The sequence below is a fragment of the Chroicocephalus ridibundus genome, chromosome 2 (genome assembly GCF_963924245.1).
Source record: "Chroicocephalus ridibundus chromosome 2, bChrRid1.1, whole genome shotgun sequence".
NCBI lineage: Eukaryota > Metazoa > Chordata > Aves > Charadriiformes > Laridae > Chroicocephalus > Chroicocephalus ridibundus.
In genome coordinates this window covers 363,521-377,536 of record NC_086285.1, presented here as the reverse complement: position 1 = coordinate 377,536, position 14,016 = coordinate 363,521, and the positions used below count along the sequence as shown (strand labels likewise).

Below are 14,016 nucleotides of genomic sequence, written 5' to 3'. Positions count from 1 at the left end.
GCCGGGAGGATGGTGAAGCCGGAGATGTTTGTTCTGTGACTCCGGAGAAGCAGAACTGACGCAGGAGAGGCAGGTCAGAAACCAGAGCAGGCTGCCACGGTGAGTGGCTGGTGGAGGAGATGCCTTGGGCAGCTGCCCGATTGCATTAGGGCTTTGCTGCAGTTCCCGGCAGCCTCACGCCTGCTGAGCTGGCTCTGATGGGGCAGGTGAGATACTGGGCTCGGCTGCTTCTCAGGGCCGGTTGAGCCAACAGATTCCAGCTCTGAAGTACCTGGCGTACCTGGGATCTGTAGCAAGGACCTCAGGAAATGTGTCTGTGTGGTGCGGCGCTGTCAGACCGAGGAGCAGCAAGTGCAGCAGCTGGGTTTATGGAAGAGGGGAGACGGTGTGGCTGGAGCAGCTGAGAGCCCGTGGCTGCCTCAGCAGCGAGCAGAGCTTGAAATGGTTTCTGAGGAAAATTGTAGCTAAGGGCTGAGAGGAGCATGTAAAACTGCAGAAAAAAGCAAGTTTAGCAAAACAAATGCCACCAGACTGACACAGCTTTTCGTAAGAGGATTGGCTTTCGACCTTGGGGTGTATCTGAGCCTCTTGGCCCTGTGAGGACTTGAGTACACCACCACAGGGCAGATTGTTCCTGTACCAACCCGAGTGCTGTCTGCAGCCACTGCTTGGACTCTTACACAATTTTTAAATACCCACGTGAAGTTTATACCTGACCGTACAGGCTTCAGAAGCTGGGCTAGGAGTTGCTGCGTATGGATTTTTGCAGATCTGTGCCAGCTGCACCAGGTTCCCCGGGAACCAGCAGTTCCCGGTGAAGTCTGTGTGTGCAGCCGAAAAGGCTGAGCCCGGCTGACGGCCGGAGCCTCCCGGTGAAGGTGTGCGGCTTGCTGGTCGCAGCTCCTTTGTGGCCAGCGGGCTCGGGGTGCAAGCAGAGAGAGCAGAGCTGCTTGAGGGGCATACACAGCCGTAGCCTGCCCTGCAGTGACTCTGGATGCGTCTGCTTTCTGGGAAGTTTGATAGGAGGCATCCGAGGTGGAGAGCAAAGTCCAGGGAAAATGCACCTTTGAGTGTATCTGGCAATTTGAGGATTTTATTAGCAGACAGATTGTAAACAGCCAAAGGCTGACTGGGAAGGGGAGGTGGTCTGTAGCGAAAGTGGGAGTGGGGTGGAAGATGGCCAAGGGCAGCGTTCCTCCGGGAGGAGCTGAACACTTGTTTCATATTTTCTTCAACGGCCAAAGTATGAGAAAAGGGTCCTAACAAATATGTACTAATGGCACTTACTGTGCCAGGTGATGTGTTTGTAGTGAAGACAAAAACATGTTCCCTGTGTGAGGGGTGCTCCTCCCTCTGATTCCGGTCGCTCCTGTAAGTACGCGTGGAAACGTGTGGGAACAGCAAAAAGCGAGTGGGAGGGAAGAGACCCCTAACGCAAGAGGAAATGAGGCACTTGGCTTGTTTAGCTTCGGAAAGCGAAGGCTGAAATGACCAACCCTGACCTCTGAAATACACAGCTGTGAAAGGAGAGAAATCTTTAAGAAAAGAAAGTGCTAGAACAAGGGGTGGATTTAAGACTGGCCACGGGGAAGCAAAGTTTGGGCATCGGAAGAGGTTTCTAACTGCGTGTCATGGGCTTTGTTGGAGTTTTTTGCTCAGAAACCTCCCTGCTTTCCTTTCCTTCCCGCAGAGCACCTTTCAGCCCGGTTTGCAGACAGCGTCTGTGTAGAGGTGAACGCTGCTCCTTGGCTCTGAGTCAGGACCTTTGCCCTCAGCACCTCGCTGTGCTCCTGGGGCTTTGCCGGGGGGACCTAGGTAGTTCTGGTGGGAAGCCAGAGCTGTTCAAGGGAAATAACGCAGCGTGCAGCTGACAGGAAATTGCAGAAACTGCAGCTAACTCCGAGGCCTTTCCAAGCGAGAGATATTTATTGATTGCCCGGATCGTAGCAGTGTCAGCAGTAATGGTAGACCCTGTCCTTCTGGAGCTTCCTCCCTCTGTCCTCCCCTCCCCGTACGTGCTCTGTGCCTGTCTCACGCTGTGTCCCTCCTGCGCCCGGGAAACCCGGGCACCACACAGAGGATCAAAGTTAATTTCTGTTCCCTGGGTCTTCTGTGGCTCAACCACAAACCCTTGCAGTTCCTGGTCACCTGCTGCAGTAATCTTTGCCGTGGTGTTTGCACGTGTCTCTTCCATTACAAAAAGCACTTCTCCTAAAAACAGAGCATGAAGTAATGGAACTGGTGAGTGATCGTAAAACGCTGTGAAGTATTTCCCCGCTCTCGCTTGGGCTCAGGAATGAGGTTCTGGAGCTGCTTCCTGCTGTCCTCAGGGAAAATCCAGCTGCCTTTGGGAAACACAGACTCACCGATCCCTGGTGTTCCTAACACGGAGCTGGGTCGGGCGGCCCACGCGCTCTGGTGCATGTGGGCTTGCTGCCCATGCGGGAGGACACACGTCCGACAGCGAGCACAGTGACAGGGGTGCAGAAGAGCCAGAATCGCTGCTCAGGAGCGCACCGTGACGGTGACACTCCAAAGGGCATGGTCTCCGGCATGAGCTGGAGCAGCTGTCCCTGGCGCAGGAGAGCGCTGGGTGCAGACGGCTCCCGAGTCCTGCTGGGCGATGCTCTCCAGTCTGGACTGCAGAAGCGCCGGAGTGGGGCTCAGTGATGGCGGCTCCTGGGAGGTGTCCTCTGCTCCTGGCACTGAGATGGCAGTGGGGCAGCTCTGGGGGAGACGGAGAGACTGTACGCTGTCAGGAAGGACGGACAAGACAAGGTCTTTGCAGAGTAGTGCCAAGTTCTGTCTTTTCCTACCTGAGGGTACGGGGCTCCCGCCAAGGTTTCTTACCTGCCTTCACAAGTAAGAGAGCAGGAACTGGCACAGGGCAAAGGATCTCAAGGAAGGGTTTGGGAACACAGGATTTAACATGGAGGGGAGATGGAAAGAAGCCAGACAAAGAGTACAGTTAGGAGCTTTTGTTTGCCTGGTACCACAGCTGGGTACTGGTGTACACAAGCAATACACACACACACAGGGACAGAAAGATCTCTTTTTCTCCTCATTTCCGCTTGTGGGAACATGGAACTGGCACTTGCATCTTGAGTGCTTGGCCAGGAGGAGCCCCTGGGAGCCTGTGCCCTGCACTGTCCTCTCAGGGCCAGGCAGTTATGGCATCGCCGGCAGCATTTTGTTCCCCTTAGCCTGCTGCCGTTCTGAGGGCTTTTAGCGACAGCGCTCCCTTCCCCCTGGATCGTCTTCCCCTTCTTCCCTTTGGCCAGGAGCTGCGGTTGAGGTCTGCTTCCCTTTGTAGCTTTGTGCCCAGGGAGGTGGTGGTGCTGTCTGAGATCAGAAGGACGTTCTGCTCGGTGCCTGGTCTCCTGGCCCGCACGGGCAGGGGCAGCTCTGTCTGTTGGAGCCGTCAGTGGAGGCAGCATTTGTCTTCTGGAAAAGGGAACAAGTGGTCCCTGCAAAGGGTTGCTTACGGCAGGAGCTGGGAGCCAGCCGTGCCTCTTGTCCTAGTTCTGGGGATGTCTCTTCCGAAGTCGTTTGATGGTGCTAGTTGAGCCAAACTAACTTTCTGGGAAATGGCCATTGCTTGTTTGGTCTCCTGACAGTCCGGCCAGTCCATTGCCATGACTGGTAGAGGAGAGACCCTAGAGGACGCTGGTGATTTTGTCACCCATCTGTCTGTAGGACTTTCTTCTCCGGGTGTGAGGTGGTGGCTGGTTTCCAAACCTTCGTCATCGTGCCAGGTTCCCACGTTGGCAGGGCTCTGCCACAGCGGTGCTGTGTGAGGTGTTCTGGTGGCCTGGCACAGTGGGTGATCCTCTTTATGAAACAGTTCTTGAACCAGCCAAAGACGCTGGTTTCATTTCTGTCTTTGGCAGTTTGGGGTTTTTTTGCTTTTATTCTGCAGCGGTGCCTGGTGCCTCAGAGGACACTGCTTCCATCGAGGCAGAGAGGAAGGGAGCTGCAGTAACAGGACAGCCGTGGTCAGGGTTTTCCACCAGCACGCAGGAGTGCGCCAGACGTGCTCCCCAGGTCTGAGTACCGTGTTCAGCATCTCCCTGGTCCTCTGGTGTGGCAGGAGCCAGGGCCAGCCCTGGGAGTCCTGCACGCTCCCTTGGGGACGCCAGGTCTGTCCCTTGGGCATTCCCAGCAGCTTCTGGGATGTGGATCTGCACCCACTTGAGTAGACACTTTGGACCCCCCGGGGCCCTGCAGCCCCCCAGGAAAGCTCTCGCTTGCCTGCTGGTTCAGGCTCCCCTCTCCTGTGTCCCGCCCGCACCCGTCACTGGGTGAGCAGGTTAGATGGGTTGGGAGCCCTGTTCTTCGGCTTGGCCTCCGCTTCCACCCTGCTCCCTCCTGGCAGCTGCCTGTCCCTTGCCTGGGGGCGTGGGAGGGAGGTGCTGGGGCCAGTGGATGCTTGCAGTACTCGCAGAGTTATTCCACCTGATTTCCTTACCATTGCTACCCCTTTCTCCCTCTTTCCTCGGGGCTCAGTGGTGCCTTTAGGAGTCCCCCGGGCTGTGGGATGAGTCACCGCTGCGTGTTTGCCGTGGGATGGAAGTTTGTCTTTCTGCCAGGGAACTCGTTCCCAGCAGCTGGCAGGAGGTAACACGGGCACCCCACGCCGAGCCTTGCGGGCTGGTGGAGTGAACTGCATCATTCCTGGGCTGTGGGAGCCACTGCTGGGCCCCGTGGCGCTGCCTGGGTGCCCGGTCGTGCCTGGCCATGCTCTTCTGCCCTCCTGGCGCAGGGCTGCCCAGTGTCGCGGCTTCACTCTGATCCCTTGGTCTGTGGTCCTGCACTGGCTCTTCGGTGACACTGGGAAGTGCGTTTACCAGGACTTCACTAAGAGAGCAGATGAAAGGACTGGAACTCAAAGTTTGCAAGTGAAATGAAGCACAAACTGCGGCTCAGCTGTGCTCGGCAGCAAGCGCTTCCCTGCCTGTCGCAGCACGTTTCAGCAGAGCTCAGTCAGTGCCCGTGTCTTGGCAGCTGCAGCAACAGGCGTTTGCATTTCATAGAATCACAGAATCACAGAACAGTTAGAGTTGGAAGGGACCTTAGACCCCCCCCAGTGGCACCCCCTGCCCTGGGCAGCGACACCTCCCACCAGCCCAGGTTGCTCCAAGCCCCGTCCAACCTGGCCTTGAACCCCTCCAGGGATGGGGCAGCCACAGCTTCTCTGGGCAACCCGGGCCAGGGGCTCACCGCCCTCAGCATAAATTATATCTAGTGTAGATCTCCCCTCTTTCAGGTTAAAATTTCGGTTTCGTTTCCTCTTGGAAGCCCGCATCCCGAAGCCCGCTCAGCTTGCCATGCCGTCCCTTTCATGGTCTGTGCTCTCCTCTGGCTTCTTCCCTGCTCCTCTGCAGGCTCTGGGTCGGTGGCTGCTGTTTGTTCGCACTCCTCTGTTCAGAGCCCTTCCCAAATTTCACTCCTTGTTCTGCCTCATGCCTTTTTATGCCAAGAGTTACTACATCTTAACTTCAGCTGAGCTCTTCCCTGCCCAGGCACCCTATGGCACTATCGATATTCTTTGAAGTTCACAATATCCACCTATTACACGCTAATGGGAAGGATTTTTAACTAAGTTTCAGCTGCTGCTGTGTTCTTAGATTTCAGTAGCGACCACAGGTGGTTGTTCAGGTTGTTCAGCAAAGGAGCTGCCAGGAGGAAAAATGAGGTATTTGCCCAGACCTGTCAGGGTTCTCCCACATCCCTGCGATTTGTCCTGGGCCCCTGATCCCTGCTGGGTCTCGGAGCAGTCTGCTTCAGCTGAGCGGTGCGGTGGCTCGGGGTTGCCTGCGTAGCCGGAGGCTGCGCTGTTCTCTGCCTCGGGGGGCATTTCTCCTCTGCCCCCAACTTCACGGCATGGGACCAGCCCTCACAGTGGCCTTTCTAGCTTGGTGTGAGACATCCCCAGTACCGTTCCTGAGGTTTGGGTGTCTGTGGGACACCAACAGGCTCAAATGCTTGTGTCCTGTGTCGCTCAAGAAAGCCTTGACTGGTCTCCAACACTAGGCAAACTTACGGCTGAGGAAAATTATTCTGGCCCGGCAAAAATTAGAAACGAGGTTACAGGGAACATGTGAAAATATAAACTACAGTTTAGCAAGATTTCCTCCTAGTAGCTTTCTCATCCAACACCTAACATCCATAGGGTTTGTCCTAGCTGCTACGGCAGGAGCTCAAACTCTGCAGCCTCTTCCGAACGGAATCCTTCCCTCGGTCGTTACGTCATAAACGTGCTGACGAGGTTGCTGAGGTGCCCAGAGCCTGGCCGGGAGACTCCCTCAGCGTGGTTTCTGGACTCTGGCAGCCTTGCCCGGCGCACCCTCCTGGGTAGCAGGTTCTCTGTGTTGCAGCATCAGCCGTCTCTTCCCTCACACTTCGAATCTTTTTCTGTTTTTGACATGGTTCACACATTATGTACCAATTAAGCACTGATGGTACAGGCATCGTTATGCCTGATCCTAAACTTGAGCTGTCTCAGCAAGTTCTCTTTGACTTGGTGGCCCTTGCTTTCTGCATCTGCGCCTTCCTCACAGCATCTGCAGAACACTTCACGCAGCGCTGAATCCACGGTTTGCAGGCGCTGTCTCTGTTAATGGAGCAGAAGCCACTGTCAGGGTGACACATTATTTTGCTTCTGCACGTCCCTGGTGGTGTCCCCTCCCCTGGGACATGACAGCAGAACTCCCTTGTTCTGGGCAGGGTTCGTTAGCTGGACAGCCTCCAGAGAAGCTCCCTGGCGACGTTCCCTTCTTCGGATGGAGTGCCTGGCCTTTTGTACGTGCAGAGAGGTACCAGCAGACCAGGTTCCTTCTCATTCTGCATTTCAGGGTGCCAGAAACTCTTGTCTCGGGACAGGCATGGGACAGTCCGAGCCCCGTGCTGGCAGGGAGGCCCCTGCTCACAGCAAGGCTTCCCTGAACGCCACAGAGCAACCGCGTGGCCGCTGGCTCCTTGCGTTGAGCCACGCGTGTGGCCAGGGAGGAGCTCAGCCCCATCAGTCCCTTTCGGTGCCGGGCTCCCTTTCCCCGCTGAGCAGTCGGAGAGCTGGACAGGCTGCAGAGAATCTGTCGCTTGGTGCTGCCCTGTCTCCAGCCTGGCGTTAGGGTCCTCCAGACCCACCTGGAGGTGGTGGCCTTCAAGGATGTTTTGCCAGAGCGGGGTCTCTCCCCACGGGCTTCACCTCCCTGCTGTGGAGGAGTGTTCGGCTCTCACTTCAGGCAGCAGATACTGTGCCGTGGAGCTGCTCTGGAGCTGGGGTAGCCCTGGCAAGTGGGGGCACTGTGGCTTCCCAGAAGCAGCTGTCACCTCCCCGAAAGCGGCTGTGAAGAAGGTGCGTCTCAGAGTCCTTCTGGAGCGGGATTTCCCTGTAGCACACCTAGCTGGGGTCCCTTCTCTGCCTCAGAGGGGAAGAGTGGGCTGATTCTTGGACGGCTCTTTCCCCTCTTAAGAGAAGTTCTCTTTTGAGCACCTTCTCCCATTTCTCTCATCGAAGACGAGACGGTCCATAGCTTGAGTGGAGTTGCATCCTTTCTAGGAGAGTGGGCTGTGGGCTGCGGCTGCTGCTCTGCCCGCACGGCCTCTTTCACACTGCTAACGTTTCTTCAGTGCTTGTCTCAGAACAAGGCTCAGATCCCGCTGGGCACAGCGTCTGCACGCGGGTGTTTTCTGATGGGCACCTCTGGCAGATCCTCGTCCCGCACATGCTTGCACCTTCTGCTCTAGGCAGGGGGTGGGAGTGGAGGGCGTCGCAGCGCCATCGATGCTGCTGCTTGGTGGGCATGGGAACTGGAGGAGTCGGACTGCTCCCGCAAGGAGTGCCGGAGCTCTCCTGCCCTTCTAGGGGCAGCTTCTTCAGCGTATTACTGAAGTGCTGTTCAAAGATCAGCAGAACTGCCAAAGAGAGCTCAGGCTGCCACGTGCCTTGTCGTAGTAAGATGCCCTGGGCTTCCGATCTCAAATGCTTTTGTGCAGGTGTTGCTCCTTGTGACCTCTTGTAAGCTCATTTCCAGGTCGTTGCCCGCAGAGCTTGCGTGAGCGGAATGGGAGTGAGCAGCTACTTGTGTGGGAGCAGTGCATGGCTGAGATGGTTGCGCAGACTGCACGATTAGGTCTTCCCCTCTCCCTGGAGTCCAGTGAGTTGTTAGTGAAGACACAACGTGTTGTCCCACATGTTGCCAGACGTGGGTCACTGCAGCTGAGGCCACGGTGGTCCACAGGCACAAGAGATGGGTGCCACCTTTGGGCTCTGCTTGGATAAACCTCAAAACCAGTGGCAGAGATGGGTTTTACGTAGAGGGTGAGCTTGGCTTGTGGCACCCCGTGCTTCGGGACACCGGAAAGGCGAGGGCTGGCATCACAGGGACACATCATGAGACAGGGAAGGGACAAAGTGGGACTCTGAGCCGGGCAGGCTCTGGGCCTCACAGCTTCACGTCCGACGGCCTCTGCAGAGAGGAGGGTTCTCGCCAGCAGACTGTCCGAGGGATAGCTGCTCCGGTCCTGTGTTTTGGGGAGGGAGCACGCTGAAGTGTCCCCAGCCGTGCCCCTCTGAGAAGGACCAACTGCTGCAGCTCAGGGCCACACGGCTCATTGCTGCCTCCATGCCTGCTCCAGGCTGGAGGGGCTTCCCGGGGTGACAGCGGTCAGGTCTCTCTGTGCATTCACTGCTCCTCACTGTTGATTTCAGAACTTTAACATTTTACCAGTGGCAAAAAACAGAGCAGAAAGAAGGGAAGTGGCTTTCCCGAGATGCCCCGTTGGGCAGGAGCGGTGCATGGCGTAGGATGTCTCTCCTGTCCCAGTCCCACCTGCGCTGCCTCGCCCCCGCTGCACATGGCTGCGCAGGTGGAAGGCGGTTCCACAGTCGTTTCCCGGGCGGCTGCCTGTCTCTGTCTGACTGTCCTGTCTTGTTCTGCCCTAGGCCACCAACGGTGGAGGAGCCTTCAGTGACTACTCCTCCTCTGTTCCCTCCACACCCAGCATCAGCCAGCGGGAGCTGCGGATTGAGACCATTGCTGCCTCCAACACACCCACCCCCATCCGCAAGCAGTCGAAGCGGCGCTCCAACATTTTCACGGTAAGCGACGCCGGGCTCGGAGGAGCGTTGGGGTGGGTTTTCTGAGGGTCGGGCGAGGCAAGGGGAAGGGAGCAGCTCTGCAGCAGTCTCGCCCCACAGACTCTAGGGAGCCTTGCTGCACTGCCAGCAAGGGACGGGAGCGGGGGACGCAGAGTGGGTGCGTGGGGTCTCCCGCAGGAGTGTGTGTGCAGCGGGGAGGGAGGGAGCCTTCTGTGGGTGTGGGGACCGTGGTGCTGGGAGCTGCTTCTGGGGGGGTGTGTGTGCGTGGGGGAGAGCCTGGGAGCAAGCTATTCCTTGCACACCCAGGAGTGTGCATGGGGTACGCTCATGTGTGTGTGTGCGCGTGTGCGTGCGTGAGCTCTCCCTGGTCTTCACTGGGGAGAGCTGCACGTTGTGCCTGCACAGCACCAGTGACCTCTGCTGTTCTTCTCCTGGGGCCCTGTTCCCTGAGCGTGGCACGAAGCCCCCGGCGCCTGCGCCTCCTCTTTGGTGCCAGCTGTGCCATGCCAACTGTGCCGTGCCAAACCCGGCACGTGGCACCGGCCCCAGCTCGCTCCAGCACCCAAACCCCGCATCTGCGTGACTTGAGCAGCGCGGCTGGCCCTGCTGTGGGGCCTGAAAGGAGGGGGGTGTTAGGGAGCTGACAAAGCCGTGGGCCCCAGGTGGTGCAGGGCACGTCTCAGCTGTTTTCTGTGCGGGCTGGACTGCAGCCTGCCTCCCGGCATGCTCTTGCACCATGCACACAGCCGTCCACGCAGTGTGCGCACAGCCCTGCCCACACGCCTGCCCTCGATGGCGGCGCAGCCCGTCAGTGTCCCCTCGCTGTTAGTGCACACACTCCCAGTCCCCACGTCTAGCGTAGGTAGCCTCTGTCCCCATGTAAACGTGCTCCTCTCCCCCTGGTGCCCCTGTAAATGTGCTGGGCTCAGGCCTCTCTCCTCCTCCCCATCTAAATGTGCTTTCCAGCCGCCATTGCTCAGTACACCCCTGTCTGCTGTCTGTGGAACCGGCCACCACAAAGTCCTTGTATGTGTTGCACCGTGTTACCCTGTGTGAGCAGCCGCCATTGCTCTCGACCCAGACCACGTAAATCCACAGCGTCCCTGCCCCATCCCTCTCACTGCATTGTTGACATCCCAGATCCCCCCGACTCCTCGTGCTGGGAGCGTACCCATCTCCCCCAGCTTCTGACATCCTGGAAGCATCAGCTCTGACGTCCTGAATGCTCCGTGCGCTCCCCGCCGTTTGCATCTCGCACATCTCCCAGTTCTCTATGCACGTGGTCCCATCCCGTCCCCAGCGCACCTGCTCGCCCCTGCTCCCTGCGCTGCCCGGCAGGTTGGCTGTCCCCCACCGCCGCCCTCGGCAGCGGATCCACTGCTCCTGGCGCATGGTTGTCTCCGTAGTACCCCCTGCCTCTGTGTGCTCACGCCTCCCCAAAGACACCCTGTAGGTCTCCTGTTGTCGATGGTCATGCTTACTGTTGCACTTCAGTGCTGATGGATGCTTCTCCTCCCTCTCCGCCGTTTCTCTTGTTCATGCTTGCTGCTGTGCACCAGTGCACGCGGGCGCTCATGCACTGCCACCCATCCTCTGCTCGCCCGCGCGCCGACGGGGTCTGGACTCGCCGTCAGCTCATGTTCATGCTCTCTCACTCCTCCTGGAGCCCCATGCTCAGCTCACCTGGTGTGGGCACATGCTCGTGGCGGGAGGAGGAGGGCGGCTTGCTGTGGGGCTTACGCTTATTCGCTGTGGACGTCATCATCCGTCTAGGGCTCTCACTTGCTCGCTCATTCTGGGCTCAAGCTTGCTCACTCTCGCTGTGGGGCTCACCTGTGCTCGTCCAGGCTCGCGCTCACTCGCCGTGGTGCTGGGGCTCACGCTCACTCGCTTGCTCTTGTGCCGGTGCACATACATGGCTCACGTTGAAGTCTTCACCCCATTTGGTCGTGGCAGCAGCAGCAGCTCCCGACACCTCCTCCCGCAGTGGGACAGGGCCAGGGAGAGCGGGGAGGGGAAGGGAAGGCTGGTTTTCTGCCGCTAGCGTTTCCCGGGCAGGCAGCGTAGGCGTAGCCAGCAGCCCCCGTCCCCGCGGGGTCCCCCAGGTGGGCACGGGTCTCTCCGAGGTCCGGGCAGGGCCCTGCTCCGCTCGGCTCCGGGAGCGGCTGCAGCCTCAGTCCCGAGCTGTGCCTGGTCCTCCGCGCCCAGTCCTCCTCCTCCTCCTGTCCTCCTTCTCCTCTCCTCTTCCTCCTCCTCCTCCTCCCCACCCCGCTCTCGCTCCCCTCCTGCTCCCCACGCCGGATCGGGCCCCGCCGCCGCAGAGGCGGGGGTCCGCGTGCCGGAGACCACCAGGTGGAGACAGACTCTGCCCCGTCCCCGCTAGCTGGAGCCCGAGCCCCGAGAGCTGCTGCCGCCGGCGCCCGCGCCCGGCTGTCTGCCTGCCTGGCACCCATCGCTGACAGACTCGTGTCCGTGTTCTGAGTATAACTTGCCAAACTCTTTATTCTTTCGATATTTGCAGATATGTGCCACTGTTTCCAACTTTTCATCAACAAAAAGGCCTTTCCAACTCCTTCCAAATTAGAAGATCCAGGTGGTTACACACGGCACCTCTGTACAAATTCTCTCACTTTTCATTGCCTCTCCAGGGCCGGATAAGGGATGGGCACTGGGATTGATCTAAGATTAGAGGCTCGCCCGCCCTCCAGCCAGCATGGGTCCCCCCCTCGGAGACACGCAGGAGCCTTTTAAATCCCCCCAATGTAAAGTCTAGGAAGCGCTGAGACGGCCTGCGCCTGCACTTTAAGCTGGGACATTTCTGGGCCTGCTGGATGCTGTCTAGGCACTTTCCATGCTCGGGGATGCCAGGCGGACGACCCTCATGGGATGGGAAGACCTGCAGACCCGCCGGGACCGGGCGACAGCAGCGAGTGGAGCTGGATGGGCCAAAAGACGCTTTGCTGCTGCCTGCGGGAGCTGCTGTTAGCGCCTGCCGCTAGCACCCAGCTCCTTCCTCCCTACTGCACCTCCTGCAGCCTGCATGGACTCCTGCTCCTCCTCCTCTTCCTCCTCGCAGCACAGCAGCCATCTATGTCTCTTTAGTTTTCTTCTCTTTCAATCTCTTTGTTTTGTTCTGGGCCCAAAAGCAAGTGAATCGGTGTCCCAGGCGCGTGGGGCTCGTGTCCCTTTCTGATCCAAAGCACATGGGGCGCTCCCGGACTGAGGGGGTGTGTAGGACGCTCCAGAGAGACGCTGCCGCTGCCCTTCTGCCATTGTTGTGATTCTGAATGTATTGATTGTGCTCCATGCCGTGTATGACTTGATATTTTCCTCTGTCCTAAGCACTTTGAATGAGTTCTGCTCAACAGACTGTATATTTCATATTGTATTTATTGGAGTTTGCTCTCACCGCGGCTGCCCTCGGGGGCTGGCGGGTTTTGCTCTCAACTCTCTAGACGTGTGATAGATATTTATTGTCCATGCTCTTTTGTAAGGGGCTGGTATCTCTGCCCGGTGACCTGTGCTACTTTGTATGGTGCAAGTGTGTTACCAGAATAAATCTGTTGGATTAGTAGAGGTGTGAGTTCCTTCACTGCCTTAGCCTCTCCTGCTTCCATCCATGCTCCACCCGCATCCCATGCCATTTCTGTCTGTCGCCATGTCCTGTGTGCCCCCGCGGGAGGTGGGTCAGAGGTAGCCCCGTTCTGCCAGGTCAGCTCTGCTCGCAGTTGTGGGGGGAGAGGACAGCTTGCCAGGGGACAGGCGGTGGGGAGGCTGGGGCTGGAGTGTCCCTAGAGGGGACGGGCGAGATGCTGGCTGCTCCATGCGCTGGGAGACCCGGCCCGGGGGAGCGTGGTCTGGTCTGGTCTGGCAGCCCGCTGGGGATGGTGGGGCTGTGCGTTTCCGTCTCCTCTGCCCCGTCTCTAACGGACCTGTGTCTCTTCTCTTCCAGTCTCGAAAGGGCGCAGACCCGGAGCGGGAGAAGAAGGTGCCGGAGTGTAAAGCGGACAGTATCGGCAGCGGGCGGGCCATTCCCATGAAGCAGGTTCGATCCTTCTCCCTTCACCCCCATGCGAGAGCAGGCTCCCCGGGGAGGTGCCGCAAGGCTTTACGGTGTGGACTGGGGTGCCTTCGCTCGGGAGAGCGCGGAGGGGCCAGGTGCCCTCGTCCCGGCCGAGCAGGCCCCTGGGGGTGCTGCACGGCTGCCTGTGCCGGGGGAGTGCAATGCCAGGAGTGCCGGCCCGGACCCTGTGCCAGGCGCTGGGTGCGGAGCGGGGGCTTCTCTGGCAGCAGAGCGGTTCCAGCAGAGGGCATCCGCGCCCCGCGCCCGCTCCCGGCCCCCCGCTGCATCCCCCCGCTGCAGCCCGGCTCTCCTCTCAGTGGGGAGAGAGATCCCCAGGAAGGACTCGGTGAGGCCAGGCTGACTGAGGAATGGGGTGGTGGCTCGAAAGAGAGAGACCCTGCCTGCTGCCGGAGCTCCCAAAGCTCCCTGCCTTTTCCAGTCCACGTAGGAATACGGTGACGGGCCTGCCCAGGGCTGCCGTCCGTGCCATGGGGAGCACAGCGGAGCGGCGCTGGAGGAGGGCTGCGTTTGGGAGGGCAGCGTGCCAAGGGTGGGCTCCAGGGCCAGAGGGGAGCAGTGCCGGGGTAAGCAACGCCGGGCAGGGGCTGTGGGGTCTCTCACGGGGCAGCTCGGCTTCCAGAGTGCCAGGGGTTGGCACAGCCCCAGCAAGAAGGGGCGCATCAGCTGCATGCCACGTCGGGCTCCTTCTCTCTCCTCGGCACAGGTCCTTTTTTCAGTCTCCTGGGTGGGGCAGGGATCAAGGCTCCTTTAGCCGTTTCTTCCACCGCTTCTGCTGCCGGGGTGCTTGTCCCTCTGTCCACGCTCCTCATTTCCCGTGGGAGCTGGCTGC

General features: G+C 59.1%; 1 protein-coding gene across 3 annotated transcripts in view; it reads left to right on the top strand.

Moving 5' to 3' along the window:
• The window catches only part of AGAP3 (ArfGAP with GTPase domain, ankyrin repeat and PH domain 3), a 158,191-nt gene that overhangs the window by 81,221 nt on the left and 62,954 nt on the right, over positions 1–14,016 (top strand). For 2 of the 3 annotated variants that reach the window (XM_063324143.1, XM_063324144.1), the window contains exons 8-9: positions 8,948–9,103; positions 13,056–13,148. In XM_063324143.1, coding sequence (XP_063180213.1) covers positions 8,948–9,103; positions 13,056–13,148 — 249 coding nt within the window. Of the gene's footprint in view, positions 1–8,947; positions 9,104–11,624; positions 12,680–13,055; positions 13,149–14,016 lie in introns of those variants that run through there. The other variant, XM_063324145.1, reaches the window with a different exon arrangement.